Raw genomic sequence first — 18,607 nt, forward strand, 5'->3', positions numbered from 1 at the left:
AGCTGCTTCGAACATTTTGTGTTGTGTGTACCTTTAGGCTATGATGGCACACGAGGGCTCTCCGATTAACGTTAGGGTGTTAATTTTTAGGCCTTCTCAATTATGTGGAGTGCACGCGATATGACGGCTGCTCCCCCAGCAGTAGATCTACTGGATCAGTTATTCTGACAGCCCCGCGTGACAACAGGGATTATTTACACTACAAAATAAATGTGCTCATCCGTATTTGTTGGCGTATGAATGACTGTGAGACCAATGTAGCGCGGGATTTTTTACTTTTTAGCAGTTTTTATCATCACCGGCTTGGTTCAAAAGGAGAACACTGAAAGTGTTTAAAGAGCGGATGGCCTGGGAGAAGAACGATATTCTCATTGAGGGGGTTGTGGAGTGTTCCGTTGGTTGTGTTACATTGATGGTGTTAAGTTATTGTTACAAAGTGTGCCCATGTCTTTGATAGCCAAATCTCACAGTATTTTCGATTGATCCTTTAACTTGTCAAATATATATGACTCATATAATAGAATCAGTAAAATAGAATAGAAACATAATGTTTTATAGAAGATAATTATTTGTTATTGTATGCTTAGCCTATTAACAACACTCCTCAGTTGCCTCAGTAGAAATCACCAATCACTGTATCAGGATTTTTATTTTATTTATTTATCCAATTGCTGTCTGTGCAGAATGTTGCCCAATGGATCCTGAATGTTCATGACCAAAGTGTGTGTGGTTTAACTGCACTTAGCATTGATTGACGATCTGTTGTCTGTCATCATGCTCTTTCTGGAATGTGATGCTCATTTCAGCAACCATCTGCTCCTTTACAGTAGCCCTACACACACTGCACACAACCCCCATTTACCCAAACAACTACTTCTCATTCTGTGAATGTTCAAAATATACAGCTTCACCTTGAGGGCTCATATGGTATGTTGGGAAATTACATTTCCTCAATGGTCATGAACATTCAGGATCCATTGGGCAACATTCTGCACAGACAGTAATTGGATAAATTAAAAATAAAAATATGTAGAAGGAGCTTTGATTATAAATAGAGGCTGTAGTGTGAGCTGGTCCGTGAGGACATGGCACCAGCCTGCCTTACTATAATGGCCTTTAAAAGACCTGAGAGCTAGGAGGGGAACAGTATTTCATTCTGTTGGCTGTGGCTGGCTGGCCGTCTCTGGTCGTTTGGTTTTTAATACCGTACTTCTATCAGAATAGCTACTGACTGAAGGACAACCACAGAACCAATAGGATTCTCACCTTCGACTGCTATAGCTTTAGGCAGGTGATGAGCTTGCTTTGCAAGGTGTGTAGGGAAACCCCAAACCCTCGACTTATATGTGTGTTTGTGTGTGTGTCCCAGAGCCAGGATGTCCAGTGAGGTGCAGCCCAGCTCAAGGCCGGACGATAGTCCCAACACCAGTGGGGGCAGCTGGGACGTGGAGCAGAGAGAGGTGGCCCCACCGGTTCAGGGTCAGGAGAGGGAGAGGGATCAGACAACACCCAAGAAGAAAGAGGCCAAGATATCCAGCAAGACCGCTGCCAAGCTCTCCACCAGCGCCAAGAGGTAGATCTGCAATTCTCTCTATTCTATTCTGTCCATGTAGATTGTGTAATAGTGTCCTTGATGGTCTTGTTCAAATACAATATGCAGGTAGTGCATTTATGGTCCAGAATACTGAGTGTACAAAACATTAAGAACACCTGCTCTTTTCATGACATAGACTGACCAGGTGAATCCAGGTGAAAGCTATGATCCCTTATTGATGTCACTTGTTAAATCCACTTCAATCAGTGTAGATGAAGGGGAGGAGACAGGTTAAAGAAGGATTTTTAAGCCTTGAGACATGGATTGTGTATGTGTACCATTCAGAGGGTGAATGGGCAAGACAAAGGTTTAAGTGCCTTTTGAACAGGGTATGGTAGTAAGTGCCAGATGCACCGGTTTGTGTCAAGAACTACAACGCTGCTGGGTTTTCACGCTCAACAGTTTACTGTGTGGATCAAGAATGGTCCACCACCCGAAGGACATCCAGCCAACTTGACACAACTGTGGGAAGCATTGGCGTCAACATGGGCCAGCATCCCTGTGGAACGCTTCCGACACCTTCCACAGGGGTCCATGCCCCGATGAATTGAGGTAACTCAATATTAGGAAGGTGTTCTTAATGTTTTGTACAATCAGTGTACATGCACCATTCTGAGCCAAGAATGTAATTTGCAGTATAATACGGAGATGATATTGACTCAGATGCACCTTAAAGCAGTGGGTTTATTATAACCATCGATGGGTTATTATGAAATGCAATGATCTGAGGGACATTAGAGAAAAACAAAGTGTTTGTGTCACAGAGAGAGAGCCCATGGATGAGTGAACGTGAGAGAGGGAGTCCTGCATGTTCTGTAATTGGTCCATTTCCCCCTGGATTCCCTCGTTCATTCCTCCTTCCATCCGCTCTTAACAGCCTGCAGCCTTACCACGTAAAATGTGCCACCTCAGTAGAAAATACTGTAGATAAAATTACAGAGCGTATCATGCATTTAAGCCTGGGAACGACTTACTCCATAACCGCAGTGATTGTATTACAGTTATACAGCCCCTGCCTGTAGGGAATAGTAGGCCCCAATGATTTACCCTCAGTCTCCTCTCATCATTAATCAGAGAGTTTATTATCAATACAAGCGCACACAGAGGAGAGGAAGGGATCGTTTGTTCTACTCTTCCCTCGCTCGCTCCCTGAGGTGTGGTGCCTGCCTGTCAGCACTCCTCTGTGTGTCTGTGTGTGTGTGTGTGTGTGTGTGTGTGTGTGTGCGCGCGTGCATGTGTGCACTCCTTCGTGGCGTGGCATTTGGAGAGTACCGAGGGAACGAGCCGACAGGGATGACAGGTGAAATGAACAAAAGGACCACCTGAGGTTCTCTCCCGCTCTGAGCGGTGGTGGTAGTGGTGGTGAACGGTGGGTTGCCATTTCTATTGATGTTGTGATGCTTCCCTGTCTCCTGTTATTGAAAGGCTGCTTGTCGTTGTCCTCCACCATGGCCGCAGCTGACTGTTTGTATTGCTCATCTAACAGATAGTGTAATCAGTTGTTGTGAACATTGTGAATAGATGATTTAGGGCCAGGGGCTGTATGTATGAAGTGTCTCAGACTAGGATTTAGATCAGCACTCCTACTCTGAGACCCTTGCTACATTCAGAACCAAGTTTATATCTCAATCTGTAGGGTTATGATTATTCATTTTGTTCCGTTCCACTGTTCTGACCAGCAAAATAAAGTTCTGAATCAGTTCAAACCCCAAAAATGTAACAGTTTATATCATTCCTTTCTGTTCCTTTTTAAACCTCTGAAGTCAATTTTTTTGTAAACATTTAGCTCCACATTAAATGACTTCACCAATCAGTGTGGATAGAGCAGCTTACTATGGAGCGGGCAAGCTATAACTAGTTGTATACATGCATTGGACAGACAAGTGTAGGGCCCGAGATGCAACTGAAATGTTGTGGGTGGTGAGAGAGGGTGGAGGAGGAGGCTTGGCTTGAAGCGCTGGGCATCTTGTTATGACATGCATTATCTTTATTAGGCCCACAGAAGTATACCTACAGAGGAGGGCTTCTAGGAGGAAACTTTGAATGTCTTTGAACTTCCCGAGAGTTGGCTTAACGTTGGACCAGAGCTAGCTAGCTAACAAGCTTGTGTGTGCAGAGCGTCACCAGAATTTAAGTAAAAACACGGCTTACCTATTTATAGTTAATAAATCCAATGTGAAACGTTATAACTATAGTATCCTTAACTAACATTGAAAAAGTGAATTCATTCTTCTCTAATTAAAAATCTCTCCCTAATTTCTGAGGCTACAGTAGCCTATGCTTCGGAGGGGGGAGGGGCAGGTAGCCTAAACACACACACACACTGGCAAAGATCTCCAGCTGGCAGGTAGACACTGGAATACGCTTCTGAGTGACAGAGGGAGGGCTTTGCATAGGCGCTTTGTTGCGTTTTTTAGGGGGACTGGAAAAAAGTGCCCTGAACGTAAAATAACATTATTAACCTTTTCCCATGCTTTTAAAATAACGGTTCTGTTCCTGAACAGTATAGATCACTTTCGTTCCTGGTTCTGATTCTGCCCCTCTAAAAATGTTGTTATTTTCCAGTTTTTGGTTCTGTTCCAACCCCTTGGAGAGTAGCCTATTGTCAGTATTGGCTCAGTGTGAGTGGAATATTGCAGCCTTAATGGACGGTGAGGTAACAGATTGTAAAAAAAAAATGCACCTGCCTGTTGAAATCTTCAGAGCAAATCACTGCCCTGATCCCGTCTACTCACTAAACTAAACCACTGTTTATTTATGTATTCTTCTAAAAATACTTCCAACAGGTAGGGAGAGAGGGAGGGGGAAGGGAGAGAGAGAGGTAGGGGGAGAGGGAAGAAAAGAAGAGGAGGGAAAGAGAGGGGGAGAGTAGGGGAGAGACAGAGGGAGAGAGAGGAGAGAGGGACTAAATCAAAATCAGATTTAGTTCACCCTGAGTCATTAAAATCCTTATCTCAATCTGCCTCGATGTATTTGTCCAGAAAGCAGATATGACTATTTTACCTAGCAAGGCCTGTCTGACGTCAATGTCAATTTACACAGGCCCATTAAACTAGGTGAGGAATTCAACAGTGCATCCCAATGTTGATATAGCCTGACAGGACGTATTCCTGTATTCAATCACAACTCTAGGAGCTCATTAAGACATCAATGAGTTATTCAGTGTGTACACTTACAGATTGATTTTATTGGCAGGATTTATATAACACACTAGCTAGTCTGTGTCTGCGTCTGCGTGTGTATCGTATTACACGGCCTCAGTTCGTCGGGGCATGGACTCTACAAGGGGTCGAAAGCGTTCCACAGGGATCCTGGCCCATGTTGACTCCAATGCTTCCCACAGTTGTGTCAAGTTGGCTGGATGTGCTTTGGTTGGTTGACCATTCTTGGGAAACCCAGCAGTGTTGCAGTTATTGACACAAACCAGTGCACCTGGCACATACTACCATACCCGGTTTAAACGGCACTTAAATCTTCTGTCTTGCCCATAGTCCATGTCTCAATTGTCTCAAGGCTTAAAAATCATTCATTAACCTGTCTCCTCCCCTTCATCTACACTGATTTGAAGTGGATTTAACAAGTGACATCAATAAGGGATCATAGCTTTCACCTGGATTCACCTTGTCAGTCTGTACACTCAGTATATAATCTGTGTGTGATGTTTGTGTATAAAATGGATGTGTGCATAACATGTGTGTTCCACCTCTTTCCCCAGGATTCAGAAGGAGCTGGCTGAGATAACCTTGGACCCGCCACCTAACTGCAGGTAGGAGCTTGTTGATTGGCTGTTTTATGACTGTCTGTGTGTGTGTGTGTGTGTGTGTGTGTGCGCGGCCGTGCACGTGTGTGTACATGTGTGAGCCTGTTTTATGTGTTTGTGACACTTGAGGCACTCTGTCTGTCTGTGCTGTGCATGACATAGAAGGAAAGGGGATTGTGAAGGGCCTGTGCTGTGTTGGCTGAGTCAGTCAGATGAATGGTATACAGATAGATACATTATTGTAGTGCTGCCTACATTTACAATGCGGTTTTTCTGTCTGTTAGGCTGACTGTGAGATGAATATACACTACATGACCAAAAGTATGTGGACACCTGCTCGTCAAACTTCTCATTCCAAAATCATGGGCATTAATATGGAGTTGGTCCCCCCTTTGCTGTTATAACAGCCTCTACTCTTCTGGTAAGTCTTTCCAATAGATGTTGGAACATTGCTGCGGGGACTTGTTCCATTCACCCATGAGCATTAGTGAGGTTGGGCACTGATGTTGGGCGATTAGGCCTGGCTCGCAGTCGGCTTTCCAATTCATCCCAAAGGTATTCAATGGGGTTGAGGTCTCTGTGCAGGCCAGTCAAGTTCTTCCACACCGATCTTGACAAACCATTTCTGTATGGACCTCACTTTGTGCACGGGGGCATTGTCATGCTGAAATAGGAAAGGGCCTTCCCCAAACTGTTGCCACAAAGTTGGAAGCACAGAATCGTCTAAAATGTAATCGTATGCTGTAGCGTTAAGATTTCCCTTCACTGGAACTAAGGGACCTAGCCTGAACCATGAAAAACAGCCCCAGACCATTATTCCTCCTCCACCAAACTTTACAGTCGGCACTACGCGTTGGGGCAGGTAGAGTGCTCCTGGCATCCGCCAAACCCAGATTCTTCCGTCGGACTCCCAGATGGTAAAGTGTGATTCATCACTCCAGAGAACGTGTTTCCACTGCTCCAGAGTCCAATGGCGGCGAGCTGTGCGGCTGCTCGACCATGGAAACACATTTTATTTCAAGAAGCTCCCGATCGGTAGTGAGTGTTGCAACCGAGGACAGACTATTTTTACGTGCTCGCGCTTCAGCACTCGCTGGTCCTGTTCTGTGAGCTTGTGGGGCCTACCACTTCGCGGTTGAGCCGTTGTTGCTCCTAGACGTTTCCACATCACAATAACAGAACTTACAGTTGACCGGGGCAGCTCTAGCAGGGCAAGAATTTGATGAATTGACTTATTGGAAAGGTGGCATCGTATGACGGTGCCATGTTGAAAGTCCCTGAGCTCTTCAGTAAGGCCATTCTACTGCCAATGTTTGTCTATGGAGATTCCATGGCTGTATGGGTATGGCAATGGGTATGGCTGAAATAGCAGAATCCACTGATAGTTTTTTAAGGGGTGTCCACATACTTATATATATATATATATATATATACATACATACATACATACATACATACATACATACATACATACATACATACATACATACATACAGTGCCTTCGGAAAGTATTCAGACCCCTTGACCTTTTCCACATTTCGTTACGTTACAGCCTTATTCTAAAATTGATTTAAAAAAATAAAAAATCCTTAGCAATCTACACACAATACCCCATAATGACAAAGCGAAAACAGGTTTTTTAGAAATGTTTGCAATTTTATAAAAATCTGAAAAACCTTATTTACATAAGTATTCATTGAGACTCGAAATGGAGTTTCCATTGATCATCCTTAAGATGTTTCTACAACTTAATTGGAGTCCACCTGTGGTAAATTCAATTGATTGGACATGATTTGGAAAGGCACACAACTGTCTATAAAAGGTCCCACAGTTGACAGTGCATGTCACAGCAAAAACCAAGCCATGAGGTCGAAGGAATTGTCCTTAGATATGGAGAAGGGTACCCAAACATTTCTGCAGCATTGAAGGTCCCCAAGAACACAGTGCCTTCCATCATTCTTTAATGGAAGAAGCTTGGAACCATCAAGACTCTTCCTAGAGCTGGCCACCCGGCCAAACTGAGCAATCGGGGGAGAAGGGCCTTGGTCAGGGAGGTGACCAAGAACCAGATGGTCACTTTGACAGAGCTCTAGAGTTCCTCTGTGGAGATGGGAGAACCTTCCAGAAGGACAACCATCTCTGCAGCACTCCACCAATCAGGCCTTTATGGTAGAGTGGCCAGACGGAAGCCACTCCTCAGTAAAAGGCACATGACAGCCTGCTTGGAGTTTGCCAAAAGGCACCTAAAGACTCTCAGACCATGAGAAACAAATAAAATAAAATAAAATGTTATTTGTCACATACACGTGTTTAGCAGATGTTATAGCGGGTGTAGCGAAATGCTTGTGCTTCTAGCTCCGACAGTGCAGTAATATCTAACAAGTAATATCTAACAATTTCACAACATATACCCAATACACACAAAACTAGTAAGGAATGGGATTTAAGAATATATACATATATGGACAAGCAATGACAGAGCGGCATGGACTAAGAGACCATAGAATATTATAGAATAGAATGCAGTATACACATATGAGATGAGTAGTGCAAGATATGTAAACATTATTAAAGTGACTAGTGTTCCATTTCTTAAAGTGGCCAGTGATTTCAATAGGCAGCAGCAGCCTCTAATTTGCTAGTGATGGCTATTTAACAGTCTGATGGCCTTGAGATAGAAGCTGTTTTTCATTCTCTCAGTCCCAGCTTTGATGCACCTGTACTGACCTCGCCTTCTGGATGATAGCGGGGTGAACAGGCAGTGGCTCGGGTGGTTGATGTCCTTGATGATCTACAAGATTCTCTGGTCTGATGAAACCAAGATTGAACTCTTTGGCCTGAATGCCAAGCGTTGTGTCTGGAGGAAACCTGGCACCATCCCTACGGTGAAGCATGGTGGTGGCAGCATCATGCTATGGGGATGTTTTTCAGCGGCAGTGACTGGGAGACTAGTCAGGATCGAGGCAAAGATGAACGGAGCAAAGTACAGAGAGACCCTTGATGAAAACCTGCTCCAGAGTGCTCAGGACCTCAGACTGGGGCCAAGGTTCACCTTCCAACAGGACAACGACCCTAAGCACACAGCCAAGACAACTCGGGAGTGGCTTCGGGACAATTCTCTGAATGTCCTTGAGTGGCCCAGCCAGAGCCCGGACTTGAATCTCTGGAGAGACCTGAAAATAGCTGTGCAGCGACACTCCCCATCCAACCTGACAGAGCTTGAGAGGATCTGCAGAGAAGAATGGGAGAAACTCCCCAAATACAGGTGTGCCAGGCTTGTAGCGTCATACCCAAGAAGACTCAAGGCTGTAGTCGCTGCCGAAGGTGCTTCAACAAAGTACTGAGTAAAGGATCTGAATACTTATGTAAATGTGATATTTCCGGGTGTTTTGAATTATACATTTGCAAAACATTCTAAAAACCAGTTTTTGCTTTGTCACTATGTTTTTTTTTTTTTTTTGTAATTTAGCAGACGCTCTTATCCAGAGCGATTTACGGGAGCAATTAGGATTAAGTGCCTTGCTCAAGGGCATATCGACAGCTTTTTCAACTAGCCGGCTCGGGGATTAGAACCTGCGACCTTTCGGTTACTGGCACAACGCTCTTAACCACTAAGCTACCTGCCGTATTGTGTGTAGATTGATGAGGGGGGGAAAAAACAATTTAATTCAGTTTATAATAAGGCTGTAACGTAACAAAATGTGGAAAAATATTAGAAGTCTGAATACTATCAGAGCTGTCTGAGTTGTGAGTCACAGCAAGAGTAGAAAGAGAAGTGATTGACCTGATTGGCCAGTGTTATCACTACTGGGATCAATCTAGTAATGTTGCTTGCCCGTTGCTGTATTTGCTCCGACTCCCGCGGCTGGGAAAGGCACTCGTTCACCTTTTCAATGCACACAAACACTGGCTAAGCAATTATAGTTTATTTTACACTAAGTTATAGTGGTGGGGGTGCCACGATGCTAAAACACACGCCTGTCAATCAAGGGTTTCTGTGTGTTTTCATTGTGTGGGTCTTTGGTGAGTCAGCGTTTGTTGTTGGAGTGACTGACGCCTTGGGGAGGTAAAGTGTGTGTGTGTGTGTGTGTGTGTATGTGTGTGTATGTAAGAGAGGGAGAGATAAGTGTTTGTATGAGCTGAAAAAGGTGAAGGTGTGGGTGATTGAGATAAAATATACTTCATGACTAAAAACACTCCCGTCACGGTTTTAAAACTATTTCTCCCCAGTTAGTGTGTTTGTTATACCTCTCTTAGCGTGAGGTGTAGCCCTCGGCCCCAGCTATAGATAATCTCAATGAAGCATGCTATTATATTCACTGACAAAGGGCCAAAGGGAGAGGGGGAAAAGAGATTTCATGGGGAGACATTTGTATTGAAAATGACATTTGTATGAAAATGGGTTATTTGAATGATGTCCATTCTGAAAGCAGTTTCATGACGAATGGATTCACTTCGGCGTCAGGCAGCGGCAGGTTGGTCACCTCAGAAAGGTGTGTGGGTGTGTGTGAGAGCTATGAGTGAAGAATTGGCCACAGACTGCTGCTGGGGTATCTTTCAGTACAGAGCACTGTGAGGAAGAGCTCTCACACATTTGAATTGTAGATTTCTGTATTGAATCCCTTCGGGGTGTTTTGTTCATTCTTACAGAATCCCTTTGGGGTGTTTTGTTCATTCTTACAGAAACAGGCCCAAGCTCCCCTCCAAGTCTTCTATAAACCCATGTGGGGTTTTCTAGTGTTTGGTTTGTAAATGTTGACACAACAATATAACATTTCAATATGTATTTTGTGAGATAAAAGCAATGAGTGTGATTTTAATATTTTTCATACTTTTGGCCATGTAGTGTATGTCGACACCTGCTCGTAGAACTTCTCATTCCAAAATCATGGCCATTAATATGGAATTGGTCCCCCCTTTTCTGCTATAACAGCCTCCACTCTTCTGGGAAGGCTTTCCATTAGATGTTGGAACATTGCTGCTGGGACTTGCTTCCATTCAGCCACAAGTGCTTTAGTGAGGTCGGGCTCTGATGTTGGGTGATTAGGCCTGGCTCGCAGTCTGTGTTCCAATTCATCCCAAAGGTGTTTGATGGGGTTGAGGTCAGGGCTCTGTGCAGGCCAGTCAAGTTCTTCCACACCGATCTCCACAAACCATTTCTGTATGGACCTTGCATTGTGCACGGGGCCATTGTAATGCTGAAACAGGAAAAGGCCTTCCCCAAATTGTTGCCACAAAGTTGAAAGCACATAATTGTCTAAAATGTAATTGTATGCTGTAGTGTTAAGATTTCCCTTCAGTGGAACTAAGGGGCATAGCCTGAACCATGAAACGCAATCCCAGACCATTATTCCTCCTCCACCAAACTTTACAGTTGGCACTATGCATTCGGGCAGGTAGCGTTCTCCTGGCATCCGCCAAACCCAGATTCATCAGTCGGACTGCCAGATGGTGAAGCGTGATTCATCACTCCAGAGAACGCATTTCCACTGCTCCAGAGTCCAATGGCGGCGAGCTTTACACCACTCCAGCCGACGCTTGGCATTGCGCATGGTGATCTTAGGCTTGTGCTCGGCCATGGAAACCCATTTCATGACGCTTCTGACAAACAGTTATTGTGCTGACGTTGCTTCCAGAGGCAGTTTGGAACTCTGTAGTGAGTGTTGCAACCGAGGACAGACTATATTTACGCGCTTCAGCACTCGCCCCGGTTCTGTTCTGTGAGCTGGTGTGGCCTACCACTTTGCAGCGGAGCCGTTGTTGCTCCTAGACGTTCCCACTTCACTATAACAGCACTTACAGTTGACCAGGGCAGCTCTAGCAGGGCAGAAATTTGACAAACCGACTTGTTGGAAAGGTGGCATCCTATGACGGTGCCGCGTTAAAAGTCACTGAGCTCTTCAGTACGGGCCATTCTTTGAATATGACAGAATACAAACCGTGTAGCTACTCACTCCGCAAGGCAATTAAACTGGCGAAACGTCAGTATAGAGACAAAGTGGAGTCGCAATTCAACGGCTCAGACACGAGACGTATGTGGCAGGGTCTACAGACAATCAAGGACTACAAAAGGAAAACCAGCCACGTCGCCGACACTGACGTCTCGCTTTCAGACAAGCTAAACACCTTCTTCGCCCGCTTTGAGGATAACACAGTGCCACCGACGAGGCCCACTACCAAGGACTGTGGCCTCTCCTTCTCCATGGCCGATGTGAGTAAGACATTTAAGCATGTTAACCCCCGCAAGTCTGCCGGCCCAGACGGTATCCCTAGCCGCGTCCTCAGAGCATGCACAGACCAGCTGGCTGGTGTGTTTACGGACATATTCAATCTCTCCCTTTCCCAGTCTGCTGTCCCCACATGCTTCAAGATGGCCACCATTGTTCCTGTACCCAAGAAAGCAAAGGTAACTGAACTAAATGACTATCGCCCCATAGCACTCAGTCAAGGATCATATCACCTCTACCTTACCTGTCACCCTAGACCCACTTCAATTTGCTTACTGCCCCAATAGATCCACAGACGATGCAATCGCCATCACACTGCATACTGCCCTATCCCATCTGGACAAAAGGAATACCTATGTAAGAATGCTGTTCATTGACTATAGCTCAGCATTCAACACCATAGTACCCTCCAAGCTCATCATTAAGCTTGAGGCCCTGGGTCTGAACCCCGCCCTGTGCAACTGTGTCCTGGACTTCCTGACGGTCTGCCCCCAGGTGGTGAAGGTAGGAAACAACATCTCCACTTCGCTGATCCTCAACACTGAGTGCGTGCTCCGCCCCCTCCTACAGTGGGGAGAACAAGTATTTGATACACTGCCGATTTTGCAGGTTTTCCTACTTACAAAGCATGTAGAGGTCTGTAATTTTTATCATAGGTACACTTCAACTGTGAGAGACGGAATCTAAAACAAAAATCCAGAAAATCACATTGTATGATTTGTAAGTAATTAATTTGCATTTTATTGCATGACATAAGTATTTGATACATCAGAAAAGCAGAACTTAATATTTGGTACAGAAACCTTTGTTTGCAATTACAGAGATCATACGTTTCCTGTAGGTCTTGACCAGGTTTGCACACACTGCAGCAGGGATTTTGGCCCACTCCTCCATACAGACCTTCTCCAGATCCTTCAGGTTTCGGGGCTGTCGCTGGGCAATACGGACTTTCAGCTCCTTCCAAAGATTTTCTATTGGGTTCAGGTCTGGAGACTGGCTAGGCCACTCCAGGACCTTGAGATGCTTCTTACGGAGCCACTCCTTAGTTGCCCTGGCTGTGTGTATCGGGTCGTTGTCATGCTGGAAGACCCAGCCACGACTCATCTTCAATGCTCTTACTGAGGGAAGGAGGTTGTTGGCCAAGATCTCGCGATACATGGCCCCATCCATCCTCCCCTCAATACGGTGCAGTCGTCCTGTCCCCTTTGCAGAAAAGCATCCCCAAAGAATTATGTTTCCACCTCCATGCTTCACGGTTGGGATGGTGTTCTTGGGGTTGTACTCATCCTTCTTCTTCCTCCAAACACGACGAGTGGAGTTTAGACCAAAAAGCTCTATTTTTGTCTCATCAGACCACATGACCTTCTCCCATTCCTCCTCTGGATCATCCAGATGGTCATTGGCAAACTTCAGACGGGCCTGGACATGCGCTGGCTTGAGCAGGGGGACCTTGCGTGCGCTGCAGGATTTTAATCCATGACGGCGTAGTGTGTTACTAATGGTTTTCTTTGAGACTGTGGTCCCAGCTCTCTTCAGGTCATTGACCAGGTCCTGCCGTGTAGTTCTGGGCTGATCCCTCACCTTCCTCATGATCATTGATGCCCCATGAGGTGAAATCTTGCATGGAGCCCCAGACCGAGGGTGATTGACCGTCATCTTGAACTTCTTCCATTTTATAATAATTGCGCCAACAGTTGTTGCCTTCTCACCAAGCTGCTTGCCTATTGTCCTGTAGCCCATCCCAGCCTTGTGCAGGTCTACAATTTTATCCCTGATGTCCTTACACAGCTTTCTGGTCTTGGCCATTGTGGAGAGGTTGGAGACTGTTTGAGTGTGTGGACAGGTGTCTTTTATACAGGTAACGAGTTCAAACAGGTGCAGTTAATACAGGTAATGAGTGGAGAACAGGAGGGCTTCTTAAAGAAAAACTAACAGGTCTGTGAGAGCCGGAATTCTTACTGGTTGGTAGGTGATGAAATACTTATGTCATGCAATAAAATGCAAAATAATTACTTAAAAATCATACAATGTGATTTTCTGGATTTTTGTTTTAGATTCCGTCTCTCACAGTTGAAGTGTACCTATGATAAAAATTACAGTCCTCTACATGCTTTGTAAGTAGGAAAACCTGCAAAATCTGCAGTGTATCAAATACTTGTTCTCCCCACTGTATACTCCCTGTTCACCCATGACTGCGTGGCAAAGCACGCCTCCAACTCAATCATCAAGTTTGCAGATGACACAACAGTAGTAGGCTTGATTACCAATAATGATGAGACAGCCTACAGGGAGGAGGTGAGGGCTCTGGGAGTGTGGTGCCAGGAAAATAACCTCTCACTCAACGTCAACAAAACAAAGGAGATGATCATTGACTTCAGGAAACAGCAGAGGGTGCACCCCCCTATCCACATCGACGGGACCGCAGTGGAGAAGGTGGAAAGCTTCAAGTTCCTTGGCGTACACATCACTGACAAACTGAAATGGTCCACCCACGCAGACAGTGTGGTGAAGAAGGCGCAACAGAGCCTCTTCAACCTCAGGAGGCGGAAAATATTTGGCTTGGCACCTAAAACCCTCACAAACCTTTACAGATGCACAATTGAGAGCATCCTGTCGAGTTGTATCACCGCCTGGTACGGCAACTGCACCGCCGCAACCGCAGGGCTCTCCAGAGAGTGGTGCGGTCTGCCGATCGCATTACCAGGGGCAAACTACCCGCCCTCCAGGACACCTACAGCACCTGATGTCACAGGAAGGCCAAAAAGATCATCAAGGACATCAACCACCCGAGCCACTGCCTGTTCACTCCGCTATCATCCAGAAGGCGAGGTCAGTACAGGTGCATCAAAGCTGGGACCGAGAGAATGAAAAACAGCTTCTATCTCAAGGCCATCCGACTGTTAAATAGCCATCACTAGCACATTAGAGGCTGCTGCTGCCTATTTGAAATCACTGGCCACTTTAAGAAAAGGAACTCTAGTCACTTTAATAATGTTTACATATCTTGCACTACTCGTCTCATATGTATATACTGTATTCTATAATATTCTACTGTATCTTAGTCCATGCCGCTCTGTCATTGCTTGTCCATATATGTACACTACCATTCAAAAGTTTGGGGTGACTTAGAAATGCCCTTGTTTTCGAAAGAAAAGCAAATTGATCAGAAATACAGTGTAGACATTCTTAATGTTGTAAATGGCTCTTGTAGCTGGAAACGGCAGATTTTTTATGGAATATCTACATAGGCATACAGAGGCCCATTATTTACATTTTACATTTTAGTCATTTAGCAGACACTCTTATCCAGAGCGACTTGCAGTTAGTGAGTGCACACATTCATACTGGCCCCCCGTGGGAAACGAACCCACAACCCTGGCATTGCAAGCGCCATGCTCTACCAACTGAGCTACAGGGGAGCAACTGGCAGCTTCATTAAATAGTACCCGCAAAACACCAGTCTCAACGTCAACAGTGAAGAGGCGACTCCGGGATGCTGACCTTCTAGGCAGAGTTGCAAAGCAAAAGCCATATCTCAGACTGCCCATCTTAATCTTTTATTTTTATTGGCCAGTCTGAGATATGGCTTTTTCTTTGCAACTCTGCCTAGAAGGTCAGCATCCCAGAGTCGCATCTTCACTGTTGACGTTGAGACTAGTGTTTTGCGGGTACTATTTAATGAAGCTGCCAGTTGAGGACCTGTGAGGCGCCTGTTTCTCGAACTAGACACTAATGTATTTGTCCTCTTGCTCAGTTGTGCATCGGGGCCTCCCACTCCTCTTTCTATTCTAGTTAGAGCCAGTTTGCGCTGTTCTGTGAAGGGAGTAGTACACAGCGTTGTACGAGATCTTCAGTTTCTTGGCAATTTCTCGCATGGAATAGCCTTAATTTCTCAGATCAAGAATAGACTGACGGGTTTCAGAAGAAAGTTATTTGTTTCTGGCCATTTTGAGCCTGTAATCGAACCCACAATTGCTGATGCTCCAGATACTCAACTAGTCTCAAGAAGGCCAGTTATATTATTTCTGTAAATCAGCACAACAGTCATCCAATATGCTGTAATATAAATATGGCCATGCTCATAAAAATATCATCCTCCCTCATCCCAACTGCCACTGATTCAAAGATACAAGGCTAATTCCCCTCTTGATTTGTACTGTATTCCTTTTATAGTGCAACGAGTAGAAACATCCACCATCTGTTTATCAAAGGCTGTGTGTTCTGTCTGTCCTCACCTAGAGTACTAATTGACGTGACAACAGTGTTAATAGTCTGTGTGAAGGAGGACAGGAAGGGTGAGAGGCATCAGATGTGAGGAGAGGACACTGATGCTCATTAGCTTCTTTATTTATTTCTCCATCCTTTCTTCTCCTCCTGCAGCAAACCGCTTCTGTTCTTCCTCCTCATTTCAATAAAACCCAACTCCACTCATTATGATCACAGAACACCTCATAAACATTATCTTTCTCTCCCTCCCTCTATTTGTCGTCCTCCCTCTCTCGGTCTGTTTTTCATCCCTATTTTAAAGAGAGAAGAGGGAGTCGTGGTACTTCCCCCTTGAGAAAAAGAAAAACCGTCTAACTTTCATCGAAACGTGTCTCATTTGAAGAACGTATTTGGCAATATGTTGAAAGGAAGCAGGCCAAGCAGGCAGGACGTGGATTATATATTATTGGATGTTATGGGGATATTTTCTCTTGTTTAATCAAGTTTGTCACCCGAGCAGAGAGTAATTAATTAAATGTGACAAGCACTCTGCTAGGCTATGTAAATACCCCCTCACGCCCCACTGCTCAACACGCCTTTTTACCTCAGTGTGTGTGTGTGTGTGTGTGTGTGTGTCTTTGTTAATTGCCATATCCTTTCATGATGGTCCTGGCAGCGTTTTTGATAAGAATCCCCCTTTGGCAGAAGGAAACAATGTGGATCCACTGGAGGATTGCTCTCTCGCTCCCTCTCTCCCTCTCTCTTCATCTATAATCCTAGGAACATTGTGTGTTGTTCCAGAGTAATCCATTCTAAATGAACACCAGTGGTAAGTGATGAAGTGGAATAGAAAGTATTGATGCGTACCATAACAGGGAACTACAGAAGGAGAAAATATATCTTTCCACACTGTGATTATCAGGGCGGTGGTACTGTGTGATGAACTAATACAGTTGAAGTCTGAAGTTTACATACAATTAGGTTGGAGTCATAAAAACTCGTTTTTCAACCACTCCACAAATTTCTTGTTAACAAACTATAGTTTTGGCAAGTCGGTTAGGATATCTACTTTGTGCATGACACAAGTAGTTTTTCCAACAATTGTTTACAGACAGATTATTTCACTTATAATTCACTGTATCACAATTCCAGTGGGTCAGAAGTTTACATACACTAAGTTGACTGTGCCTTTAAACAGCTTGGAAAATTCCAGAAAATGATGTCATGGCTTTAGAAGCTTCTGATGGGCTAATTGACATCATTTGAGTCAATTGGAGGTGTACCTGTGGATGTATTTCAAGGCCTACCTTCAAACTCAGTGCCTCTTTGCTTGACATCATGGGAAAATCAAAAGAAATCAGCCAAGCCATTGTAGACCTCCACAAGTCTGGTTCATCCTTGGGAGCAATTTCCAAACGCCTGAAGGTACCACGTTCATCTATACAAACAATAGTACACAAGTATAAACACCATGGGACCACGCAGCGGTCATACCGTTCAGGAAGGAGACGCGTTCTGTCTCCTAGAGATGAACGTACTTTGGTGCGAAAAGTGCAATTCAATCCCAGAACAACAGCAAATTACCTTGTGAAGATGCTTGAGGACACCGGTACAAAAGTATCTATATCCACAGTAAAACGAGTCCTATATCGACATAACCTGAAAGGCCGCTCAGCAAGGAAGATGCCACTGCTCCAAAACCGCCATATAAAAGCCAGACTACGGTTTGCAACTGCATATGGGGAGAAAGATCGTACTTTTTGGAGAAATGTCCTCTGGTCTGATGAAACAAAAATAGAACTGTTTGGCCATAATGACCATTGTTATGTTTGGAGGAAAAAGGGTGTTGCTTGCAAGCTGAAGAACACCATCCCAACCGTGAAGCACAGGGGTGGCAGCATCATGCTGTGGGGGTGCTTTGCTGCAGGAGGGACTGGTGCACTTCACAAGATAGATGGCATCATGAGGAAGGAAAGTTATGTGGATATATTCAAGCAACATCTCAAGACATCAGTCAGGAAGTTAAAGCTTGGTCGCAAATGGGTCTTCCAAATGGACAATGACCCCAAGCATATTTCCAAAGTTGTGGCAAAATGGCTTAAGGACAACAAAGTCAAGGTATTGGAGTGGCCATCACAAAGCCCTGACCTCAATCCTATAGAACATTTACATTTACATTTACGTCATTTAGCAGACGCTCTTATCCAGAGCGACTTACAAATAGGTGCATTCACCTTACACCTTTTTTTTTTGGGGGTTGGAGTAAAGGGGGGGGTAGAAGGATTACTTTATCCTATCCCAGGTATTCCTTAAAGAGGTGGGGTTTCAAATGTCTCCGGAAGGTTGTGAGTGACTCCGCTGTCCTGGCATCGTGAGGGAGCTTGTTCCACCATTGGGGTGAGTCTCTTTAACCCTTTGCTGTGCTTTTTCAGAGACACACAGATTCATACATAACATGGATAGAGGCTGCTGTGGAGCCCTCCTGTTTCTGGGTCTGAGTGAGGTGAGGTGGAGCCCTCCTGTTTCTGGGTCTGAGTGAGGTGAGGTGAGGTGGAGCCCTCCTGTTTCTGGGTCTGTGAGGTGAGGTGGAGCCCTCCTGTTTCTGGGTCTGTGAGGTGAGGTGGAGCCCTCCTGTTTCCAGGTCTGAGTGAGGTGAGGTAGAGCCCTCCTGTTTCCAGGTCTGAGTGAGGTGAGTTGAGGTGGAGCCCTCCTGTTTCTGGGTCTGAGTGAGGTGAGGTGAGGTGGAGCCCTCCTGTTTCCAGGTCTGAGTGAGGTGAGGTGGAGCCCTCCTGTTTCTGGGTCTGTGAGGTGAGGTGGAGC

General features: G+C 45.0%; 1 protein-coding gene across 1 annotated transcript in view; it reads left to right on the forward strand.

Moving 5' to 3' along the window:
* The window catches only part of LOC121586552 (ubiquitin-conjugating enzyme E2 E2), a 42,541-nt gene that overhangs the window by 339 nt on the left and 23,595 nt on the right, over positions 1 to 18,607 (forward strand). Inside the window, exons 2-3 of the mRNA XM_041903316.1 lie at positions 1,370 to 1,573; positions 5,310 to 5,360. Of these exons, the coding sequence (XP_041759250.1) occupies positions 1,377 to 1,573; positions 5,310 to 5,360 (248 nt within the window). The 5' untranslated portion in view covers positions 1,370 to 1,376. The remainder of the gene's footprint in view (positions 1 to 1,369; positions 1,574 to 5,309; positions 5,361 to 18,607) is intronic.

The sequence above is a fragment of the Coregonus clupeaformis genome, chromosome 17 (assembly GCF_020615455.1).
Source record: "Coregonus clupeaformis isolate EN_2021a chromosome 17, ASM2061545v1, whole genome shotgun sequence".
In the NCBI taxonomy this organism is placed as follows: Eukaryota; Metazoa; Chordata; class Actinopteri; order Salmoniformes; family Salmonidae; genus Coregonus; species Coregonus clupeaformis.